Source organism: Ovis canadensis, chromosome 3 (genome assembly GCF_042477335.2).
Source record: "Ovis canadensis isolate MfBH-ARS-UI-01 breed Bighorn chromosome 3, ARS-UI_OviCan_v2, whole genome shotgun sequence".
Lineage (NCBI taxonomy): Eukaryota > Metazoa > Chordata > Mammalia > Artiodactyla > Bovidae > Ovis > Ovis canadensis.
Window position 1 is genome coordinate 32,815,213 of NC_091247.1, and position 25,194 is coordinate 32,840,406.

General features: G+C 51.0%; 1 protein-coding gene and 1 long non-coding RNA gene across 12 annotated transcripts in view; one reads left to right on the top strand and one right to left on the bottom strand.

Moving 5' to 3' along the window:
* The first annotated feature begins 4,400 nt into the window (after nt 1-4,400).
* On the top strand, nt 4,401-25,146 carry LOC138436723 (uncharacterized). The gene is made up of 2 exons (XR_011255553.1): nt 4,401-4,633; nt 23,657-25,146. It is a non-coding gene; the product is annotated as an uncharacterized lncRNA (long non-coding RNA).
* The window catches only part of DTNB (dystrobrevin beta), a 241,145-nt gene continuing 238,157 nt past the window's right edge, over nt 22,207-25,194 (bottom strand). For all 11 annotated transcript variants that reach the window (XM_069582811.1, XM_069582806.1, XM_069582810.1 and 8 more), the window contains 2 exons: nt 24,077-24,111; nt 22,207-22,271 (listed from right to left, as the gene is read on the bottom strand). In XM_069582811.1, coding sequence (XP_069438912.1) covers nt 24,107-24,111 — 5 coding nt within the window. In that variant the 3' untranslated portion in view covers nt 22,207-22,271; nt 24,077-24,106. The remainder of the gene's footprint in view (nt 22,272-24,076; nt 24,112-25,194) is intronic.

Genomic DNA, 25,194 nt, shown 5'->3' on the forward strand with positions numbered 1-25,194 from the left:
CTGGAGAAGGGAAAGGCTACCCACTCTAGTATTCTGGCCTGGAGAATTCCATGGACTGTATAGTCCATGCGGTGGCAAATAGTCGGACACGACTGAGCAACTTTCACTTTCTTTCTTCGTTAGGACCAGCCCACGCTCAAGGGGGGAGGATTATATAAGGGTCTGCATACTAGGAAGCCGGCTTCCCTCATAGCACAGTCAGTAAAGAGTCTGGCTGCAATGCAGGAGACCCGATTCGATCCCTGTGTCAGGAAGATCCCCTGGAGAAGGGAAAGGCAACCCACTCCAGTATTCTTGCCTAGAGAATCCCATGGACAGAAGAGCCTACGGTCCATGGGATTGCAAAGAGTAGGACATGACTTAGCGACTGAACCACCATACCAGGAAGCCAGCTGAGATGCAGCTTACTAGAGGAGCAAAGACAAACCTGAACTTCCCCCAGAGGGCCCTAACAGGACAGTATTAGAAAGGTGTGAGAGGCAGATGACAGAATGGAGCAAGACAGGTGGTGATACCCAAATTCCAGCTGTTCCCAGCACTTCAGGGAGACATGGGCAGACTAAGGAGTCCCACCCCTCTTTTGTGCAGTGTGGCACAGAAGGTCCCAGCTTGATTCTTTTCATGGGTCTGTTTCCTCCTCCCATCCCTTGCCCCACCCATAGCGGAGCAAGGGAAGCAGAAGCCTGGCTCACCATCTGTATCTCACCAAGCAGCACTCACCATGGAGGCAGTGGAGCATCTTCAGGGTGAGGGAGGACAGTACCCAACTCCAGAGCCCTTCCACTCCCCAGGACTGCCTCTCTTTCCCACTTGAATTCCTGTTCTAGTCCAACATGGATCAGGGCCAGGGACAATAGAAATGGCCACCCCCCACCCCAAGGATCCAGCAGGGAGTTGGGAGATCCCTTGCACTCTAAAAAGCAGCTCAGAGTACTCTTATTAGTTGCCTGCCTGGTCCTCTCTGTTTGTTGTCACCTAAGGGGAAAGAAGAATGAAGAAAATACCCTCAGTAGGACATAATGTTTCAGATGGGCTTTTAGATCAAGCTCTCATTAGATCCTAATTACAATTCCAGAGGCACTCAAGCTGGTGATTGTTATACCCCTTTTAAGGAGGAGACCACTGAGACCCTGAGAGGCATCTTGGCGACTCAGTGACCAGGTGGCACCAGACCCGGACTCCCAGCTCCACTGTGCATCCACATGGAGCTTCCCAGGGGAGCCACGGCTTCTCCAAGTCATGAAGATGGCCGAAACTGGACACAGGGTCCTCACCCGCTGAGCGTGGGACTTAGAGCTCCCAGCTCTGTCCTCGCTAGTCTTACCCTCCTCTCCCCTTGCAGTAGCCTCCCCCAATAGCATCCCAAGTTCTTGCATCCAGAGTATTCAGAAAACCCACCTGCCCCCAGATGTCTTGAAATCTCTTTATTGGAGATCAAGCCTTTTATTCTACAACTAATTAATTCTCAGGAGCTGAACATGACCTGTAGCCCTGGGGATACTGGAGTCCATGAACAGGGCAGGAGAGCAACAAGAGGGAAAAAGAGGCTTGGTGTTGGGGGGGGAGAAACTGGGCCACGGGAGCCAGTTTTTGTGACCAACATTGGGGTTTGCATGTTTCTGGGGACAAGGGAATTAGGAGGAAATTGAAACAATGAGGGAAAATAAGAGGCGTTGGGTGTTAGGCCACATGGGAGAGGGAAAGAATATTTCTCCAGGGTGCCAGCACTGTTTGGCCCAGTTCACCCCAACACAGGCTACTCCGTTGTGACCTCAGACCTCCTTTCAAATTAGGAACAAGGAACATGAAGTGAATGACAATTATTTTAGTTCTGTGCCCTGACCCTGAGGGAGAGACCAGGGCTGATGGCCACCTGCTGCTGCTGCTGCTGCTAAGTCACTTTAGTTGTGTCCGACTCTGTGCGACCCCATAGACGGCAGCCCACCAGGCTCCCCCGTCCCTGGGATTCTCCAGGCAAGAACACTGGAGTGGGGTGCCATTTTCTTCTCCAACGCATGAAAGTAAAAAGTGAAAGTGAAGTCGCTCAGTCGTGTCCAACTCTTCGCGACCCTATGGACTGCAGCCTACCAGGCTCCTCCATCCATGGGATTTTCCAGGCAAGAGTACTGGAATGGGGTGCCATCGCCTTCTGTGGATGGCCACCTAGTCAGGCCCATTCAGGGCCGAGGCAGCTGAAGACATGCTGGCTGTCCGACCTTGAGGTCTGAGTGTAACGCTGCAGTCTGGGCTCCTCCGGGGACATCTAGGCCACCAGCTGGAGAGGGACAGCCTCCACACCGCTGCCCCACTGACTGGGCACCAGAGAGAGGGCATCACCCCTTCTCCGGGTCCACTCTGCTTAATGGAGGTTGGGCCCAAAAGAGATGTTATTGAAGCATTTACAACCGCTGTTGTGTCCCTTTTCTGAGCCACTTTTTCCTCATCACACCCATCCTTCTGGTCAAGTAGGGATAAACAACAGGAAGTAGCGGAAAGCTGTGGGGAAAGTCTCTTGAGTGAACAGGTTAACAGCTGTCTACCGCGCCTCAGCGGCTCCGCCCTCAATGACCCCCACAGCTGCCCCGGGAGCCGCCTGACTACAGTTAGGCGGAGGCCTTATCTTTGCAGACCACGGAGACCCTGCCGGGCCAGCTCAGCGCGCTCCTCCTGGCAGATAGATCCGCCTCCCGGCAGGCGCCGCATTTGTCCCCCTCGACCTCCAGGTGGCGCTGGACTGGGGCGGAGCCCGCTGTCTGTCACCCATGTGGAGGGGCGGGGCTCTGTAGGTGCTGACTTCTGATTGGTTGAACTTGCTCTTGCTTTCTTTTCGTGACCCGAGCAGGTCCTCGGGACAGCACCCAGTCAAAGCCCCTGAACTAGGCAGGAGGAAGTGTGTGTGTGTGATATGTTTGGTTTTACAGTTACCTGAGGGTGTGTAATGTTATTTTTTCTTTACGATTATCTGAGTTTCAATTTTTCATCCCTTAGTATGTTGCCCCATAAATTGACACACAGGATAAATTCTTGGTCAGATCCACTTGTAATAAATACATCGTCATAAGGGAGCTAAGGTTAGGGTCTGCCACTCAGCCAAAACCCACTTCTTTTTTGTTTCCTTCATCTTTGACTGTTGAATGTATATTACCAATTTAATTGTACTTATGGGTATATTTTATTTGCACATCTGACAACTGTTTGTTAAGCTTCCACTTTCTGTCTGATGTCGAGCAGGGTTTTTGCAGTCACTGGTGAACAAAACAGACCTGGGCCCTCCCTCAAGCAGCTCACAGACACAAATCAGTGATTACACACACATGTCAAATTGAAAAACTCCTTTGCGCCAATAATGAGAAGTGGCTGGTGCCTGGGAGAGGAGCAGGAGTTTTGAGGAAGTGTAGTACTGAGTGTCGGAGAAGGCAATGGCATCCCACTCCAGTACTCTTGCCTGGAAAATCCCATGGACGGAGGATCCTGGTAGGCTGCAGTCCATGGGATCCCTGAGTCGGACACGGCTGAGCGACTTCACTTTCACGTTTCACTTTTATGCATTGGAGAGGGAAATGGCAACCCACTCCAGTATTCTTGCCTGGAGAATCCCAGGGATGGGGGAGCCTGGTGGGCTGCCATCTATGGGGTTGCACAGAGTCAGACACGACTGAATAGACTTAGCAGCAGCAGCAACAGCAGCAGTACTGAGTGCAGTGGCTGCAGAGCCACTCCACAGACTGAAGATAAGTTGGTCTCATTTCAGAAAACCCACTGGGCTCTCTTGTGAAGGTGGGGAAGCTGGGGAGGAGAAGGCGTTCGGAGGTGGTTTGGGGGATATCCAGGGGCAGCCAAGAGGGGCTACCTGGCCTTGTGGTTGGTCAGGGTGGAGGGAAACACTGAAAGTGTGTAATTTCCAGAATATTCTTTTCTTGCTGCAAAGTAGAAAGTCATCTATCTACTGGGACTGGACGTGATGGGGAAACTTTGTTACTGGAGAAGATGGTCAGAGAAGGACGGGCAGAACAAAAGGACAAAAACCACCAGAGAGTGAAACAAAGGCCTGGAGTCCAGAACCCAGGGGTGGCCTGAAGAGGCAAGAGTGGGGGAGGGGAAGTTGGCAGAAAGATGTTAGTCTGAGGCTGGATTAACTGCTGGGAGAGTCTGGTTCAGGGTCCTGGCCTCAGTGGGACATAACCCAGAAAATCATAAGCGGCGAGACAAGAGAGTCTGTTCTCAACTAGAGACCTACCAGGGGAATTTCCTGCTATGGGTAGTGTGTGTTTTCTCTTTGTTCACCTAAAAAGGAGGGGCAGAGACCTACACCCAGAAGAGCTCATGCATGACCTCCCCCCATGACTCACTCTGTAAACGTTCACCACACTTTCCCCCTTGAGCATTTACTACCTCTTGTCCTCCCACAATTGTTCACTGTCTGTCTCCTGCCCTAAAATGAGAACTTCCCGAGGGCAGGCACCCTGTCTCTGTCTTTACTGTATGCCCAGGGCCTGGAATATGTCTGGCAGGCAGTAGTTGCTCAACAGATATCTGTTAAGTGAGTAAAAGAAGCAGACTCTTCTTGGTCTGCAGAGAACCCTCCCTCAGTCTCACTGTAGCGGTGAGAGCCTGACACCTCCTCCGGCGAAGGGTAAGTTGTTCCAAGAGCGCTCTGTCGTCCAGGGCAAACCAGCTTCTGGCCCTGAGAGAAGGGGCTGAGGAAGAACTTGGTGTTTCAAAGGCTTGAAAACACTGCATCACCCATGGAGCGACAGTTAGTTCCCCGGGAGGGATGTACTTGGTGGAGGGGGTGAGGTGGCCCTCCCCAGCCTGTCTTGGACCTACCTTGGCACTCCCATATTAGCCCTCCACCCCTGAAAGTGTTTTGTTTTGTTTTGTTTTGTTTCTGTGATGTGAAGCCTACAGTGGGGGTAGAAGTTTGGCTCAGCATTCTGGACCCCTCCTCTGACCTCTGAAGGTGGCCCTTCTGTGCAAGGGAGATGAATCAGTGCCCCAAGCCTAAACAGCTCTCACCAGCCCCAGGGAGACTCCCTGAGGTGACTCTGAGCCACAGGTGTGGGGCTCAGGCACTGGCAGCACTTGGTTCCTGCATCTCCATCACTGCAGCCTCTCACTTGTGAGTCCAGGAGGGGCCTGGCTGGTGGTGGGGGTCGGGCTGGGGGTTTCTCTGAGGCTGAAGCAGTTGAAGGGGCAGCACCTGGAGTGTCAGAGGAAGGAAGGAGAGTAACTGCTATTGACTGTATGCTATGTGCCAACACTCTTTCAATGGTCTCCCGTTTCAATATAATCCTTATAAACAACCACACGGGTTAATAGTATCTTCTCATTTTGTAGATGCAGAGAATAAGGTGTGACCTGAGGTCACACTGTAAAAAGGAGCAGCAAAGTACAAATGATTTTAGGTTTTGCTTGAAAAATAGTTTGTAGTATGTGTTTTTTAAAAACAAAGATGCAAATGGAGTGGACCAGGCATATTTAAGATCTTACAAGCACAGGAAACAGTAAGAGAACTCACTGGAAGTCCATCTAAAAGCAGCCTTCGACAGGCCATGTGTGAGTCAGTTTAAGGATTGAGTTCGTGTAATAAGAGAGGGTATGTTGTTCCTGTTATTTTATTTTTAGGTACGATTTTATTTACCTATGGTTGAACTCTTCTTCCTTCTCTGATTCCCTTAACACTTTTTTTTGCCTTGTGTTCGATAGTTAATAAACATCACATTGGGCTTTCCAGATAGTGCTAGTGGTAAAGAACCTATCTGCCAGTGCAGGAGACATAAGAGATGTGGGTTCGATCCCTGGGCTGGGAAGATCCCCTGGAGGAGGGCATGGCAACCCACTCCAATATTCTTGCCTGGAGAATCCCATGGACAGAGGAGCCTGGCAGGGTACAGTCCACAAGGTTGCAAAGAGCCAGACACAACTGAAGTGAATTCACATGCATGCATGCAAGCATCACTTTGCGTTACTGCAGTTTTTCCGTATAAATCCTCAGAGTCAGAGAAAGAGCCCCTGTGGGCTGCTGCTTGGGAATTGCCGCAGGGTGGGGGGGGGTGTGGGCGGAGGGGTGGGGAGGGAGTTGTCTGGCTGGGGCTTCAGAGGATGTGGGAACCCACCCTCGGGCAAGAAGAGCCGTGCCTGGCCCAGAGCAGCGCCCCAGGGCACATAGTTGCGGCCATGAGAGAGGAGGGTATCTAAGTTTTCAGAGGGTCTTGAGCAAGCTTGTTGCCATGGGGGAATGGTGGGACCAGTACAGCCAGATATTCTAACTTTTCCAGAGAAGAGAAGCTGTAAATCTGGATTTTTCTATGAAATCTTCAGCTATTTCACCATTTGCAACCCACTAAATTGTTTTAAAAATACCTTGGGGGCCAAAGAAAATGACTTTAAGCCACCCTATGTTAAACCCTCCAATTCAGTCCACAGAGTGTCTCTTTGTGGACAGAGAGTCCAAATGATAAGGACTCGGCCCCTGGGGTGCTATATTCCTTAGAGCTCTCCTTCCCCAGAGGACAAAGCTGGCAGAGGAGACTGGGGTGGGAGCAAGTGCCGGGGTCCATGTGGGTCACCCGCTAACCCCCACCCTATGAGGTGCCAGCCTGCTGTGGGGTTGAGGAGTGAGTGTCACCTTCCCAGCCTCTAATGCCCGTGTCCATTGGGGCCAGACACCCTTCCCTGGGCGGCCAGCGTCTGCAGTGGGCGAGGATGAGGAACCAGGTGAAGTGGATGTCTTCTCATTCAGTTCAGTTCAGTCGCTCAGTCGTGTCCGACTCTTTGCGACCCCATGAATCGCAGCACGCCAGGCCTCCCTGTCCATCACCAACTCCCAGAGTTCACTCAGACTCACGTCCATCGAGTCAGTGATGCCATCCAGCCATCTCATCCTCTTGTCGTCCCCTTCTCCTCCTGCCTCCAATCCCTCCCAGCATCAGAGTCTTTTCCAATGAGTCAACTCTTCGCATGAGGTGGCCAAAGTACTGGAGTTTCAGCTTTAGCATCATTCCTTCCAAAGAAATCCCAGGGTTGATCTCCTTCAGAATGGACTGGTTGGATCTCCTTGCAGTCCAAGGGACTCTCAAGAGTCTTCTCCAACACCACAGTTCAAAAGCATCAATTATTCAGCTCTCAGCCTTCTTCACAGTCCAACTCTCACATCCATACATGACCACAGGAAAAACCATAGCCTTGACTAGACGGACCTTAGTTGGCAAAGTAATGTCTCTGCTTTTGAATATGCTATCTAGGTTGGTCATAACTTTTCTTCCAAGGAGTAAGCGTCTTTTAATTTCATGGCTGCAATCACCATCTGCAGTGATTTTGGAGCCCCCAAAAATAAAGTCTGACACTGTTTCCACTGTTTCCCCATCTATTTCCCATGAAGTGATGGGACCTGATGCCATGATCTTCGTTTTCTGAATGTTGAGCTTTAGGCCAACTTTTTCACTCTCCACTTTCATTTTCATCAAGAGGCTTTTTAGTTCCTCTTCACTTTCTGCCATAAGGGTGGTGTCATCTGCATATCTGAGATTATTGATATTTCTCCCGTCAATCTTGATTCCAGCTTGTGTTTCTTCCAGTCCAGCCTTTCTCATGATGTACTCTGCATATAAGTTAAATAAGCAGGGTGACAATATACAGCCTTGACGTACTCCTTTTCCTATTTGGAACCAGTCTGTTGTTCCATGTCCAGTTCAAACTGTTGCTTCCTGACCTGCATACAGATTTCTCAAGAGGCAGGTCAGGTGGTCTGGTATTCCCATCTCTTTCAGAATTTTCCACAGTTTATTGTGATCCACACAGTCAAAGGCTTTGGCATAGTCAATCAAGCAGAAATAGATGTTTTTCTGGAACTCTCTTGCTTTTTCCATGATCCAGTGGATGTTGGCAATTTGATCTCTGGTTTCTCTGCCTTTTCTAAAACCAGCTTGAACATCAGGAAGTTCACGGTTCACATATTGCTGAAGCCTGGCTTGGAGGATTTTGAGCATTACTTTACTAGCATGTGAGATGAGTGCAACTGTGCGGTAGTTTGAGCATTCTTTGGCATTGCCTTTCTTTGGGATTGGAATGAAAACTGACCTTTTCCAGTCCTGTGGCCACTGCTGAGTTTTCCAAATTTGCTGGCATATTGAGTGCAGCACTTTCACAGCATCATCTTTCAGGATTTGAAACAGCTCAACTGGAATTCCATCACCTCCACTAGCTTTGTTTGTAGTGATGCTTTCTAAGGCCCACTTGACTTCACATTCCAGGATGTCTGGCTCTAGATGAGTGATCACACCATCATGATTATCTGGGTCGTGAAGATCTTTTTTGTACAGTTCTTCTGTGTATTCTTGCCACCTCTTCTTAATATCTTCTGCTTCTGTTAGGTCCAGACCATTTCTGTCCTTTATTGAGCCCATCTTTGCATGAAATGTTCCCTTGGTATCTCTAATTTTCTTGAAGAGCTCTCTAGTCTTTCCCATTCTGTTCTTTTCCTCTATTTCTTTTCACTGATCGCTGAAGGCTTTCTTATCTCTTCTGGCTATTCTTTGGAACTCTGCATTCAGATGCTTATATCTTTCCTTTTCTCCTTGGCTTTTTGCTTATGTTCTTTTCACAGCTATTTGTAATGCCTCCCCAGACAGCCATTTTGCTTTTTTGCATTTCTTTTCCATGGGGATGGTCTTGATCCCTGTCTCCTATACAGTGTCCTGGGTTTGAGTCTGGTCTTGAGCACCCTGAGGCCAGGACACAGGTTCGTGCTGCCCTTTCTTCACCACTCTCCCCACCCCCCAGCACCACCACATCATGGGGGAAACTGAAAGAGATGCCCTCTCCATCTTGCTTTGCCCTTGTGATTTTTTCAGGTAAATCTGCAAACAGATGTATTTATTTGCTTTGTGTGTGTTGCAGGTTGAGTTGGTTGTGTTTTGACATGTTGGTTCAAAATAAGATCACCCCTTTGGAAAATCACCTTGCTAAAGCCGTTGACTCCACTTTGACTTGAGGGGTTTAATTGAAAACAGGCAAGGCACGCTGACACCCCACAGGCCTCCTGCCTGAAAGAGACCTCAGAAGAGGCACGTTGGCCCAGAGGAGGGTACGCGCCACTTCAAAAGCAAGGGCCAGCGAAGGAAAAGTTGTATCCCAGGAGGAAGGTTTTGCTTCAAAAGTAGTTTTTAGTATGTGTTTTCTTTTTTAAAACAAAGATGCAAATGGAGCAGACTAGGCACATGTAAGATCTTACAAGTGTAGGAAACAGTGAAAGAACTCCCTGTACAAGAACTCTAGCTAAAAGCAGCCTTGGCCAGGCCATGTGAGCCAGTGAAGGAATGAGTTCGTGTAATAAGAGACAATATGTTATTCCTGTTATTTCATATTTGGGTATTATTTTATTTACCTATGGTTGAACGACCACCTGACCTGCCTCTTGAGGAATCTGTATGCAGGTCAGGAAACAGCAGTTAGAACTGGATATGGAACAGCAGACTGGTTCCAAATAGGAAAAGGAGTGTGTCAAAGCTGTATATTGTCACCCTGCTTATTTAACTTATATGCAGAGTACATCATGAGAAACGCTGGGCTGGAAGAAACACAAGCTGGAATCAAGATTGCCGGGAGAAATATCAACAACCTCAGATATGCAGATGACATTATCCTTATGGCAGAAAGTGAAGAGGAACTAAAAAGCCTCTTGATGAAAGTGAAAGTGGAGAGTGAAAAAGTTGGCCTAAAGCTCAACATTCAGAAAACGAAGATCATGGCATCAGGTCCCATCACTTCATGGGAAATAGATGGGGAAACAGTGGAAACAGTGTTAGACTTTATTTTTGGGGGCTCCAAAATCACTGCAGATGGTGACTGCAGCCATGAAATTAAAAGACGTGGTGAAGAAAGGGCAGCACGAACCTGTGTCCTGGCCTCAGGGTGCTCAAGACCAGACTCAAACCCAGGACACTGTATAGGAGACAGGGATCAAGACCATCCCCATGGAAAAGAAATGCAAAAAAGCAAAATGGCTGTCTGGGGAGGCATTACAAATAGCTGTGAAAATGACCAACCTAGATAGCATATTCAAAAGCAGAGACATTACTTCGCCGACTAAGGTCCGTCTAGTCAAGGCTATGGTTTTTCCTGTGGTCATGTATGGATGTGAGAGTTGGACTGTGAAGAAGGCTGAGAGCTGAATAATTGATGCTTTTGAACTGTGGTGTTGGAGAAGACTCTTGAGAGTCCCTTGGACTGCAAGGAGATCCAACCAGTCCATTCTGAAGGAGGTCAACCCTGGGATTTCTTTGGAAGGAATGATGCTAAAGCTGAAGCTCCAGTACTTTGGCCACCTCATGCGAAGAGTTGACTCATTGGAAAAGACTCTGATGCTGGGAGGGATTGGAGGCAGGAGGAGAAGGGGACAACAGAGGATGAGATGGCTGGATGGCATCACTGACTCGATGGACATGAGTCTGAGTGAACTCTGGGAGTTGGTGATGGACAGGGAGGCCTGGCGTGCTGCGATTCATGGGGTCGCAAAGAGTCGGACACGACTGAGCGACTGAACTGAACTGAACTGAACTCTTCTTCCTTCTCTGATTCCCTGAAGACTTCTCTGTATGGTGTCTGGTAATTAATAAGTATCACTCTGTATGATTGCCTTTTCCCCATGTATACCCTCCCATCTTTGGAGGTAACCTTTTTTTTCAAAACAATGACTTCGTTTTTTGTTTTTTGGCCCCGCTACTCGTAGCACGTGAGATCTTAGTTCCCCGACCAGGTATAGAACCTGCACCCTTGCATTGGAAGTGCAGAGTCTTAACCCCTGGACTGCCAGGGAAGTCCCCTCCGCTGTAGCCTTTTGAGGGCATATTTTACATATATGACCCAGTGTAGATGACAAATTAGGAACTTTTTTTTTTTTTTTTTTTTTTTTGCCACTAGTGTGTGTGGCACTCGAGATCTTAGTTCCCCAACCAGGGATGGAACCCATGGAAGTGCAGAGTCCTAACCCCTGGATAGCCAGGAAATTCCTAGGAACTCTATTTTAATGTAAGATGTACCTATTTACCCCTCTAACCTTGGAAGATTCTTAAAAGAAGCAGAGAGGAGGGTTGCTGATTATTCACTAAGTCATGTCTGACTCTTTTGCAGCCCCACGGACCCCTGCCCCTTGCATTGGCTCCTCTGTCCATGCCAGGCTCCTCTGTCCATGGGATTCTCTAGGCAAGAATATTGGAATGGGTTGCCATTTCCTTCTCTAGGGGATCTTCCCAACCCAGGGATCGAACCCCCATCTCCTGCATTACAGGCAGATTCTTTACCACTGAGCCACAAGGGAAGCCCAAGTTGGGGGCGGGGGGCGGGGGCGAGGGGTTGGAATCCACTCTATTTTGCCAGGTTAGTTAAGGTCAATCACTGGATGACAGGGCTCCAGGCAGACTTTCCTCTGGGAGGGTGAATATCATTTGCCCTCCATAGGGGATTCTATCTCTTGTGGTTGGGGAAGTTTGGTGATTAGATAGAAACCTCATTGTCTGTGACATGGCTTAGGTAGGAAGGGTGAATGCTCAAGGACTCACCTAAGAACAGGATATAAAGTTAGGTGTGGAATGATTGGTATGTTCTCTTGGAGAAGCATCCTTAAACACCCCATCCTAACATCCAGGATGATCTAAAGAGTGGGACCAAGTTCCCTTGGTGCATGTTAACAGAGGGAAGCCTGCATACTGAGAAATGCACTCACAGAAGCCTTTTGGTAGATATATTTAAAGCTCCAGGGGTGGTATGGCTCACAGGTTACCACATGACAGGGTTGGCCTTGGGAATATGGTTTCTGACATCATCTCTCTGAATTACTTTCTAGAATGAAGGTTACACAATGATAATGTCCTTCACGAGGATTTTTTAAAAATTAAGCGTAAAGTTTTTTTTTTTTAAAGGCCTGGAAGGACCAACACTTCCTCCAAGAGCGTCTCTATCACCTCTCTATGTGGTCCTGAACCGTTCAATTTCCTTGATGTCAGTTTCCTGGGTCAAGACCATTTGTTCACGCTCTTCAACCCTCGGACTTGCTCTGACTGTGAATAGCAGTGGCAACATCACAGTGTCTCTGTGGGGCTAACAACTGAGTTCCTGTTGGTGGGACTTCCTGGGAGTCCAGTGGTCAAGGTTCCATGCTTCCAATGCAGGGGGCGTGGATTTGATCCCAGGTCAGGGAACTAAGATCCTCTATGCCATGCAGTTTGGCCAAAAGAGAAAAAAGTTCCTGTTGAGGTCCCTCTCCATAGATGAGGTGGGCGGGGTGGGGTTCTGCCACTCAGGGCTCTTGCTGTAAGCCCCTCAGTGTGAGGCCTGGTCAGAGCTGAATCTGATAGGTGGACGGGGACCTTCCAATCCTGTCCTGCAAGATCAGGGTGGAAACGGAGGAGCCCTAAACATTACTTGCGAACTGCAGAGTGGGCCTGGGGAAAGGCCACCCAGTTGAACCGGAGGCCAAGACTCCGCCTCTTCCTTCCCTGCCTGCATGAGATGACACGTGGAAAGTGCGCAGCCTAGCACCAGGCCCAGAACTCTGGCTCAATCAGTGTCTGTTAGCCAGCTAGGCAGAACATGGGGCTTAGGACGTCCCTCTGGAGACAGCCTGCCTGAGATCTAGTCCCCGCCACCTGCCACCCGTGTCTGTGGCAGAATGCCTCTCTTGTTCCAGCTGTCTCATCTGTGGACAGGGGATAGTGGAGCTGCCGTACCCTTTAGGTAAAGTCATCAGTTAGGTCAATGTGCCCAGAAAGGCATCTAACATTCTCTTTGTGCTGGATTTCGTCTCACAGAGCCTATTTTTGGGGAAAACAAACCCAACTGTCCATGGCAGGTATAGATTCTATTTGCATTGACAGAGGATGAGATGGCTGGATGGCATCACCGACTCGATGGACATGAGTTTGAGTGAACTCCGGGAGTTGATGATGGACAGGGAGGCCTGGTGTGCTGTGATTCATGGGGTCACAAAGAGTCAGACACAACTGAGGGACTGAACTGAACTGAGAAGCCTAGGGGAAGGGTTATGCCCAGAGGTGGAGGTGGCAGTAGGAATTAGAGATACTATCTTGGTTAAGAATTTTTGTCTTAAATATCAGCAAATCTGGGCAATTATATCTCAACTGTGACTTTTCAAGCAGGTAAGTCAGGCTCTCCTTCAGGCAGCTGACTCCCCATGCCCCTTCCTGGAGCTATCTCCCTCCTCCTCCTCTCCCACACTTGGGATATTCTTCCTTTTCCTTGAAATTTTGCTGAAATTCTGCCATGTCAGCAGTGTGATAGTATGGGAAGTGCAGTTACATCACAGTCAGGCAGAGGGCTGGACTTGTCACTTCCCAGCTGTGTGATCTGGGACGTTACTTGGCTTCTCAGAGCCATCCTCCTCTGAACTGATGAACTTACATTGCAGCTGTGTTGGGTGAGGACACTAAAGATGACATGTGTGAACACACCTGGCACACAGCAAGCGCTTACTGTATGCTCCTCCCCTTCCTTTTAGAGCAAAGCCCTCTTGAAGAAGCCCACCTGGTTCATCACCCAGCAGCATCAGTAAGCCGGACATTCAAGCATCTAACACACTAGCTACAGCCGATTATGTGCGTTAACTGTCTTGTTTTCTGTTCTAGTGTTTTCCTTCACTTATTCCCTCCCAGATGCCTTTAAGTTGCTCTGTTGGTTGGTTTCTCAAGGAAGCATTCCATTTCCTTAGTTTGAACCTCTTCACAGGCCTGGACAGTGCTCTCCAGACATGGGGCCTGGGGCTGGCGGGCTCTGAGTTCCTCCAGGTTGTGCCTGTGTGTGCAGAGCCAAAAGGCCTTTGTGAGGGTAGCTCTGTGTGTACACAACACATCGAGACAGTGACCTTGTCCAGGGAGTTGTCTGGGGAAGAAAGACCCAATCTCCATCATAAAATGGGGGCAGGAAGAGACCAGTTAGCAGCTAGGTGAGGTGGGCCACGGGCAGGTCAGGGTCAGCCTTGGCAAACAGAAATGTTAAACAAGGGCCTCTCCCAGCTCCACCCTGGCATTAAACCCATGGTTTGTAAAGTTTGGCTCTAGAGGCCTCCCAGTGACCCCAGTCTAACTCCCTCCACTCTTCAGTGATGGCTAAAGGCGGGGAGATAAGCGACTCCTTGAACCAGACAACCCCTAGGGAAATTCCATAGCCCCCTCCTGAGGCTGCAGTGGCTGGGGTCAGGGCTGGGATGTGAGGAGGAGGGAGGGATGGGGAGATAAGGCCTCTGCCTTCCAGGGCCAAGGCCTGCCCTACGGCAGGGGCCGCCCTAGGGGTAGAGGTCCCAAGAAAGGCATGGGCAGTCCCCTTTCCCAGCCCAAGATGGGGTGGTAAGCCAGTAAGGATAATTAGAGCAAAATGTGGGGGCTAGTGAGGCTTCCCAAGTGGAGCAGTGGGAAAGAATCTGCCCTGCCAGTGCAGGAGATGGAAGGGACGTGGCTTCAATCCCTGGGTTGGGAAGATCCCCTGGAGTAAGAAATGGCAACCCACCCCAGTATACTTATCTGGAAAGTTCCAAGGACAGAGGGGCCTGGTGGGCTATGGCAACAGCAGGGCAAAGGAATGAGCTGACCTCTGCCTAGAACTCGGCAGGTGAATCATGCCACCCCACCTCCTCCCAGCCTCTCCTTGGCCGATCCCCCTCACCTCACGCTCTGCCTCTCTCCCCATCCTCTTGGACTGTCTTCCTCTTGCACTTTCCTCTCCCAGGTCACCCTGCTGTGCCCGTACATCCCATTCTCCCTTCCCCTCCTCTGATGGCAAGAGCCTGGCCCTGGGCTTCCAGGACAGGCTGGCCACAGAGGGTGACCCCAGGGTGGTTGCCAAGGCAATGAGGAAAGTAGGACAAACAGTGCCCACAGTCAGGGAAGAGGGGGACCTAGGAGGATCCCAAGCCTGGAGTCCTCCTTCCTCACCCTCAGCCTGACTCCCATTTGGGGCCCTGATCCAGGGGGAACCTTAGGCTGGCTGGCTGACCCCCCCACCAGACTCCCTCCCAAGCAGCATTTGTGCCCAGCTGCTGCCTTTCCCAGAGCTGCCCTTCCATCCTGGCCTCCTAGTCCTGGGGCATGTTTCTTCCAGAAGACCTACCCCTTAAGGAGAGGCCTAGGAGGGCAGAGTTCCTCAGGTGGTTGATTGTTGTTTATTTGCTAAGTTGTTGACCATAGCCCGCCAGGCTCCTCTGTCCATGGGATTTTCTAGGCAAGAATACAGGAGTGGGTTGCCATTTCCTTCTCCAGGGGATCTTCCCGACTCAGGGATCAAACTCACATCTTCTGCATTACGGGCAGATTCCTTACCACTGAGTCACCAGGGAAGTCCATTTCCATGGGTTTGATGAGGTGAACCAAAGCCACACTGCCTATCGCCCCTCAGTGGCGGTCAGGCTCTGTAGAGGAGGGAGGAGCCTGGAGGGGCCTGGACCACCTGGCCTGGGATTCCTAGGGAGGATTTCTAGAGGTTTTTAGATTCCACAGACAGTTCTTCAGTGAGGGGCTGAGTGCCTGGTGGGCAAGGATGCCAACTCTGTGGGGAGGGAAAGAGACTAAAGTGATTAAGGCCTTCGGATCAGGCATGGGGCGGAAGGCATTACCCTTGAGCTGCGACCTGAATGAAAAGCCCAACATACACAAGTGATCTTGAGGCCTGCTGTGTAGATGCTCTCCCAGCCCTAAGTCAGGTGCCGAATCTAAGGCTCTACTTTCAGAGAAAACAGTAGCACTTGACACCTAAACTTTGCAAGTCAGGTTGCAAGGGCAAAGGTGTGTGTGCCCATGTCCTGAGGTTTCTGTGCACTTCTACTAAAGCTGGGTGAAGTGTGTCTGAGGACACTTGCTGGGGCTGCAGAGGATTCAGGTTATAACTGATTGTGAATGAACTCCTTATTTGTTGGTAGTATGCCTGGGCCCCTGGTGCTATAAAATACACATTAGTCACGACCCTTAGCTTCCAGGTCTTTTTCCATTTTCCTCTCCCCGTCACAGGTCCAGAGATGCACACTTCTACGTGACCATTTCCCTTCCTGTGGCAGTGGCCTCAGGCAGCACCCACCATCCCAAAGCTGACGGGCTTCAGAGGGCAATGTAATCCCTCCAAGCTCACTCCCCTACTCACCCTAGTTATGACCTCAGACCAGGCTTCAGCCTTAACCTCCGAGATCCTGCATTCAGTGAGGCCTGAAGACCTGAGGAGGGCATCTGGTGCCCAGCACAGTGCTCATCAAGTACCCTCTAGAATGAATGAGAGTCCCGTGGTAGGCTGCATGTTCCATCTCTACCTGTAGCAGTGCTAGGCTCTGCTTAAGGCGTGGTCTCAGAAATTCAAGCGTGGCTCTCTGGACTCTGCCTCTTCAAAGGACGCCCACCCCCACCCGAGTAAGTCCCAGTTTTCCTCATGGTCTTCTTTAGGGATTCTACATGTTATAAATGTAAGCAGTCACACCCACCCAAACCTTCACAGAGCTGGGACACTAACTGTTTTTAGTTGCTCAGTCATGTTTGACTCTTTGTGACCCCATGGACTGCAGCAAGCCAGGCTTCCCTATCCTTCACCATCTCCTGGAGTTTGCTCAAACTCATGTTCATTGAGTTGGTGATGCCATCCAACCAACTCATCCTCTGTCGTCCCCTTCTCCTCCTGCCTTCAATCTTTTCCAGCATTAGGGTTTTCTCCAATGAGTCAGCTCTTTACATCCAATGGCCAAAAATATTGGAGCTTCAGCATCAGTCCTTCCAATGAATATTCAGGGAAATTAACAGAAGGCAATGGCAACCCATTCCAGTACTCCTGCCTGGAAAATCCCGTGGACGGAGGAACCTGGTAGGCTGCAGTCCATGGGGTTGCACAGAGTCAGACACAACTGAAGCGACTTAGCAGCAGCAGCAGCAACAGTGCTTTCTAAAATTGGGAAACTGATTTGATGTCCATTTTTTCACAGCAGGCTCTACCAAAACTGTCCTGCCATAAGGCAGGAGGCGGGGGAGATGATGCCAGAGTATCCTCCACCTGTTTGCCAACACGGTTGGTGGGAGAGTCACCAAGCCCCTCCCCTAGAGACCTCATTTCCCAGGCAAGGCTAAGTGTGCAGGGAAGATGTCAGTATCCTTGGCACTTATTAGTACTATTTGTAACTGGGAAGAGGGCCTGCAATGTCAATCAGGTTCTCTCCTGATCTTGCTCAGTTGTGTCCGACTCTCCAACCCTATGGACTGTAGTCCACCAGGTTCCTCTGTTCATGTGATATCCCATGCAAGAATACTGGAGTGGGTTACCATTTCCTCTACCAGGGGATCTTCCCGACCCAGGGATTGAACCCTGCATCTCCTGCATTGGCAGGTAGATTCTTTCCCAATTCGTCACCTGGGAAGCCCCATCAGGTTCTCTACTCATCATTTTCTCTCTTACAACAATACCCATGGGAATAGGAGTTTCACATAGGCTGAAGGTAAGCAGCCCAGCTGGGGCCTGAACATCATTTAGTGGAGAATACAGTATTTACATTCTAGGGAAGGGAATTAGAAGATGACTGCTTCTTGCCAGGAAAGTTATGACAAACCTAGACAGTGTGTTAAAACACAAAGACATCACTTTTCCGACAAAGGTCCATATAGTCAAGGCTTTGGTAGTTATGCACAGTTTTGAGAGCTGGACCATAAAAAAAGCAGAGCACCAAAGAATTGATGCTTTTGAACTGTGGTGCTGGAGAAGACTCTTGAGAGTTCCTGGACAGCAAGGAGATCAAACCAGTCAATCTTAAAAGGAAATCAACCCTGAATACTCATTGGATGGACTGATGCTGAAGCTCCAATATTTTGGCCACCTGATGCAAAGAGCTGACTCACTGGAAAAGACCCTGATGCTGGGAAAGACTGAAAGCAGAAGAGCATGACAGAGGATGAGATGGTTGGATAGCATCACTGATGCAATGGACATGAACTTGAGCAAACTCTGGGAGATGGTGAAGGACAGGGAAACCTGGTGTGCTTCAGTCCATGGGGATGTGAAGAGTCGGACATGACGACCAAACAACATTCTGGGGAAGGCATCTTGGTGTAAAAACTCCAATGGTGGGGTCTCAGTGCCAGCAACAGCCTTTCTTCCCCTCTTCTCCCTCCCTCCTGAGCCAGGCAGGGCATTGGTCGCCCAGACACTGAGACTGTAGACCATGTAGGACTCACTCAGTCACGAGGCATCTGTGAGGTTGGTCTTCTCCAAGTTCAAGGCTTTACCTATGACGCTGCCCCACCCGCACTCGTAGGGGAAGGTCTTTGTTGAGTGGTGGGGAACCAAAAAGAAACATCCTAGGATCACCAGTCCTTCTTGTATCCTGGCCAAGAAATGTGACAGCAGAGCCCTCCCAGAAGGGAAGTCTCTCTTTCTCTACAATAGACAACTGATGCTGTCCCTTCTCCACCTGACTGGCCGTGGTTTCTAGCAGTGATATGCTTTTCCCTCCTAGTATGGTGGTCCTCACATTGTGGTTGGACCTACAACACCATCACCACCACCATCACTCAGGAGCTTGTTAGAAAGGCAGATTCTCTGGCTCTGCCCCAGGTACTCTGGGGGTGGGACCCAGCTCTCCCTATTTTAATAAGCCCGTGGGGGATACTAAGTTTGTGGGCCATCGGCATTGTCTCTTACACCTAAAACCCCCCAGTAAGAGACTCACTTGGTTTTCTGATCCACACGTGGAGGACCTGTCCAGTTGCACACAGCTTGCAGTGATAGAATGTCTGCCCAAGGAAGGTGGGTTACCCACGTCCCCGCTCCACCTCCAGCAGTCACCTGACCCCTGACAGAGGTGGTCAGGAAAGGCTAGGTTTAGAATCTACTACACGGCTCCTCACAAATCCTCGTCTTCCAGAAGGTGCAGCAGGAATTCAGATGGCTCTGGGCATTACCATAGCAACTGTACCTTTCCGAAGCTGTCATGGACTACAGGAGCAGGGCGTAAGCAATGCAACACAGGGGGAGTCTGCTGGTGGAAGAAGCACACCCAGCAGTGGAGCAGGCTGTGACAATAAACGGAACCTCAGCATGGCTAGGATTTATGAACCTGAACCTGGTGGGATCTCCACTTCCTTGAGACCCAGGATGCCTCTGGGACCTCTCCAGGGGTCTTCCTAGCTACAGATCAGCACCAGCCCAGGGGGCCCACAATGCCGACAGAATATGCCAGTTCTCTCAAAAGGTCATTTTTGTGTGTACTTAGTCGCTCAGTCATGTCTGACTCTGCAACTTCATGGACTATAGCCTGCCAGGCTCTTCTGTCCTTGGGGTTCTCCAGGCAAGAATAGTGGAGAGGGTAGCCATTTCCTTTCTCCAGGGGATCTTCCCGACCCAGGGATCAAACCTGGGTCTCCTGCATTGCAGACAGATTCTTTTCCGTCTGAGCCACCAGGGAAGCAGGTTAAAGTAGGCTAGCTCCTAAATCGGAGAAGGCAACGGCACCCCACTCCAGGACTCTTGCCTGGAAAATCCCATGGATGGAGGAGCCTGGTGGGCTGCAGTCCATGGGGTCGCTGAGAGTTGGACACGGCTCAGTAACTTCACTTTCACTTTTCACTTTCATGCATTGGAGAAGGAAATGGCAACCCACTCCAGTGTTCTTGCCTGGAGAATCCCAGGGACGGCAGAGCCTTGTGGGCTGCCGTCTTTGGGACTGCACAGAATCGGACACAACTGAAGAGACTTAGCAGCAGCAGCTCCTAAATGGTTATGAAGCAATTAGGAAGGAAGTGCCCACTACAGGGTGTATCCTGTTACAGGTCAGGGTTAAGGACAGGGACCCAGCTTCAAGCTTCTGGTAGGGGTCTGTATTCGAAAGCAGATGCCAAGCAGCCAGGAGCCTTATATAATGGTAGATATTCCAGCTGGAAAATAAATCAGCTGTTGAGAATTTATATGAAAATGGACCACCCAGACATGTGAGTAGTCCCTGTGGCTCTCTCCTGTCTGCTTAGCATCTTCTGGGTGCTGGTAAAGTGGGAGGCTGGAAGTTTGGAGCCTTTCCTGTGTTTGAAGACTCTGACTATACTCTTTGGCAAAGGCCAAGCAGAGAGTAAGAGACAGCTGGAAGGTGGTCAGGCCTGCAGGGGCCCAGGAGACGCTGCTATTCACACCTGCACCTCAGCTGGCCCAAGCCCTTGGCTGTTATGAAGCCACTAGTGCTTCAAATCTGTTCCTTTGAGTATTTGCACTCTTTAAGAAACAAGCAATCCACATGAATCAGGAAGTGGGATCTTGCCTGTCCTCAGGGGCAGGGTACTAGGTGTGTGCAGTCAGGATTGCAGAGGCGGCATCGAATTACCCATTGGTGTCCTCTGTGAGGCCCCAGCCTACCTAGACCTTCCACACCTAATCTCACCACTGGTTGGCACTGACTGTCCCCCAGGACATTCCATTTGGTTCCTCTCATCTCTAGTCCTCCAGGCAGGCTGGGACCCCCGCCCCCAACCCCCATCGGAGCACCTTGACACAGATATTCTTTCAGGAGAGCTGCCTTGGCATCCCTGGGGCCTCAGCTCATTGCTGGTCACACTCTGGGCTCCGTAGTGCATGGGAGCTGCTGGGGGGCGGGGGCGGGCGGCCGCAGGCTCTTCCCCAGGCACGGGGTTTCTCCTGAGGCTCCCAGGGTGCTTTTTTCCACACCAACTCTGGCTCCCATTTTCCCTGCTGCTCTGGCACTTCTGGAGTGTTCCCAGCTGCTCCAGCCCCTCATGTCTGGTCTTATCACACTTAGCTGCTGGGCAAGATGCTCCCACTCGAGCCTCGACCTCCTTCAGGAGTGGGAGTCACGGAGGGAGAAGGGGGTGCGAAGGGAGTGCTGGAGAGCGCCCCACCCCTGCTCCTTCACCCCGACTGCTACCTCACAAGGCTCCCAGGTGACTCTGATCGAGGCCGTGGGTGAGCCCACGACAGGCTCGGCGCAGCCGTCCTCCCTCCGACAGCGGGCCGGGGTCTGCAGCGGGAGTGCATGTTGGGGGTGGGGGGAGGCGAGAGTCGGCAGTGAGGCCTCTCCCTTCATTCCAGTCACTGCCCTTTATAAATATTTATAGCAGTTCTGCTACTAAAAATAACATCCTGGAGCCCGGGGGGGCGGGGAGCGGAATAAATGAAAATCACCCGGAATTGGGATTGATTAGCCTGTGTGCGGGAGCGGGATGGCACCGGGAGATGGGAGAGGCTGCGCGAGCGAGGCCCCCGACCCGGACGGCGCTCCCTCTGGCGGTCACCGGTCAGCGCTTCCCGCCTGGCCGCCCCAGCTCCGCGACACCCGCTCGCCTGCTCTCCTGCAGCGACAGGAGGAGGTGGAGAACGAGGAGAAAGAGGACGAGGTGGAGAAAGAGGAGGAGGACTCGTCGGGGCTGCAGGGGCAGAGCTCGCTCGCTCTCTGCTCCCGCTTACCGCCCAGGCTGCAGCGCAGCGGCGTCGAATCGGGCGGAAGTGTAAGCAGCGAGAGAGAAAGGAAGGAGGCTATTTTTAGCCCTGTGGCCAGGGTGTGAATGTCTGTAGAACGGAGCAGAGCCTGAAGTTGTCTTTGCACGACAGAGGGAAGAAAACCTGTTGGTTTTTAAAGGTCAAAGGTCGGGAGGAAACTCGTGTCCCCATCCCGGGAAGCAGCCCGAGTGCTGGCGACATGCCAGCAAGAACTCCATCAGCGCGCGCGCGCGCGCACACACACACACACACACAGATTCGTTCTTTTCTCTTTTCAACCTCCAGTAAATTCCAGCAAGAACTCCATCAGCACGCGCACACACACACAGACACACACAGACACACACACACACACAGACTCATTGTTTTTCTCTTTTCAACCTCCAGTAAATTCCAGCAAGAACTCCATCAGCACGCGCGCACAGACACAGACACACACACACACACACACACACACACACACACACACACACACACACGAGATTCGTTCTGTTTCTTTTCTCTTTTCAACCTCCAGTAAATTCCCGTTGCAGAGATGGGACCATGCCCGGAGGAGAGTGATGAAGATGCTAGTTCATGCAGGACTGTGCGAGGGTGGGGTGGGGGGTGTGCCTGAGGCGGCACCGGCGGTCCCTCCCACTTCCCACCGGCCTGGGCTCCCCTCTCCCTGGCAGGTGGTAACGTCTGGCAGCCTGCAAGCCTGGTCCAGGTGTGCAGCAGCAGATGGACAGGAATGCGCCTCTGGGAGAACACCTCGCCTTCTTCGAGTCGGTCGGTGCCAGCTCGCTCCACGTCCCCTGTGCCTGTGCAGGACAGATGCACGGTGACTCCCGGGCACTGGTGCAGGGTCTCAAGGCAAAGGCGTCTAACATCGGCCGGGACCGGATGATGCACGGGGATGGCGCTGTCCGGCTGCTTACCTTGTCCACTCAGGACACTCGGAGAGGGACAGGGCTCACAACCCCCTTTTAGGGAAGCGAGTGTTCTTTTTCTGGGGGTATCTTGGGTCTTTGGAGTCCTTGCTTAGGTCACAGGGTCAGGAAATGTTTCCAGGAAAGAAAGAACTGTGTTTGCAGTGCAAGGAAAGTGGTGGTTTCATGGGGTGAAGAACTGTGACTGAAGGGAAGGGCAAAGAGGTTGGTGATGTGCTGAGAAGCCCTGGATGGAAGGGGAGAAAGCCTCAGCCTCACACATAAAGTGAGCAGAACTCAAGAGTCCACCTGAGCGTTTAGGCTTTTCCTTAACTTTCTGAAACTCTCCCTCCTTTGAGAGTTTCTCACAACCACCCCCTCCCAGGGTCAGAGGACAGCACTAGTGGCAGAGCAGTCAGGGCTGGCACCAAGCTCCTGGGTGGTGGGCCTTAGTCTCCTCCTGTGTGCAAAGAGGGGTGGGCCAGCTGGTGGACACGCCTTTCCTCATCCCCCAGTTCCTGTGTGCCCTGGGGAGAGGGGCCCTGGCAGGCTCCCCAAGGGCAAGTCAGCTCCTGACTGCCTCATAGCTGCGGCAGCCACAGCCTGCTTCAGGAAGGGCCTTGCCCGCATGCGCAGTGAGCTCAGGGACAAGCCTGCCCAGCCTGGGAGGCTCTGTGATTTCCAGGGCGGCCAGAGAATTTCCACAGCTCAGGCACTGCCCGCCTTCGGCTTGCCCGATCCCTGAGCCGAGGGAGACCCAGAGAAAGCAGGTCCGGGAGGGCAAGCAAGACAGAACCCAGGGCCCGGTGCAGATGGGGAAAAGCGGGGCTGTCAGGGAAAGGTCTGGAAGCTGCTCCAGGACAAGAACGCTCAGGAGGGCCTGGGAAAGGTCCTTTTCTGTACCGTGGGCTGCAACCCTGGCTTTTCTGTCTGGAAGATCTATAATGGAGGAAGATGGCCTAACTTTTAAACACATGAGGTGGGGGGAGGGGAGGGAAGCAAAGACTAAAAAAATAAAGAGGAATCTCAAGGCTGCACCAAAGGCATCTATCCTTGAAAGAACTCTTCTCTTGAACAGATTGGTTGTCCAAGTATTTTTGTTCCTTCCTTTTAGCTCTCAGTGCAGACCTAGAAGCTGCAATACCTTAGAACTGGAGCTAGATAAGAGTTAAGGTCCTAAGATGGAAAAACATGAGAGGCTAACTCTCAAGGCAATGTGCATTTGTCTGTGAGGAAATCTGAACTTTTATTAATTTTTTTTCTTTTTTTTTTTTTAGGAAGTGAGAAGGTGCAGCTTGGCCAGGCACCATGGGAAACGACTTTATGGAGTTATTAGTGTGACCCTGCACTGGTGGTGGTTTGGACATCTGGAGAAAAATGACAGAGGCTGCGGGGAAATCAGAAGCAAGGAGAAAAGAGAGGCAGCCCGGGGAAGTGACTTTTGCCACCTGTGTCCCAACACAGGTGACACCTGCCTGAAGCCCAGGCTCAGAGCAGTGCTGGATGGGCCAGGGTCTGCAAGTGGGGCCAAGCAGGTGTGCTGGAGTAGTTTCACAAAGAAAGGAGGTGCAGCGGCGCTTGTAAAGGAAACTTCAACTTGCATCTCGTGTGTCGGGGCAGCTCTGGCTTGGGAACTGTGATGGAGGAGAGGGAGGAGGGAGTGGGCCGTGGGGGAGGGCAAGGAACACTGTACTCACCCACGCTTCCTCTCTGGCCCGGCTACTCCGCTAACCTGTGCAGCACAGACACAAACGACAGATGGAGGTCACAGTCGGGGTCTCCTTGCCACCCGGGGGTTCTCCTGGGGCCTCCCCGACCCATGGGCTCCTGGACTTGCTCTTTGTCTCCTCTTAGATCAACTTTTTCCAACCAGGTTTGAAAACAAGGGGGAAGTCACATGACCTACAACCAGCAACTACGACTGACCTATGTAGCTACGGATACACGTCTCTCAGGAGGAAGATATATCATATGAAAATGGAAAGGAATCCACCTTCAACCTAGGGAGCAGTTACATCAGAGGGCACAGCCCACGTGGTTCTGAAAGTGAACAAGGTGAAAATGGCTTAAACTTTGAAAAGAGCAATATTTCCTTCCTGCAGATGCATCTGCTGGAGACTCTAAATCAGACTCTTGCTCACCCTGAAATCTTGAACCATCTCCTGGACTGTCAAAAGCCTGTATCTATTCTTACCAAGGACCACTGCTGACAGTCTCCCAGACATGTACCAGAATTAAGCATGCAAACTGGATTTATAGCTCTCAATACCATGATGGCAGATGCTGGGAGAGGTGATTCTGAAGGACACCGGGGCATAAAACGAGGCTGTGGAGTAGCAGCTGAGGGCTCTGAAGTAACATGGGGAAGTTATGTTAGCCTGTGTTTCATCTGTATGGTCTTGGTTACAAGGACTGACCACCCAAAGTGAGGGGAGGGCACTCCTACAGTGGAGCAGAATCGTTTCCCAGGATGCACCCGGATAGGGAGCCAGGGTGGGCAGGGAGAGGCCAGGGTGAATGTGGCTTTGAAGTCGGGCTGGGTCATGGGTTCTTCAAAAGTGTCCATTTGGCTTTCATGGTTTCCACTGAGCAGACTATGCCTCATGGGGTGCTGACCTGGTTGTGCTTATATTATGTCAGCATGATTTCAACCCCGAAGAAGCCACTCTTTCTCTCTTTCTGGTTGATAGTTACTGCTCTCTAATGCCTAGGTGACGGCAGTTATTGCCACCTTGGTCTACAGTATTAATAAAATCTCATGCCTAGATCACGGTGGAGAAACAGAAGTTTCATCCATAAAAACACTTGGTTTTAG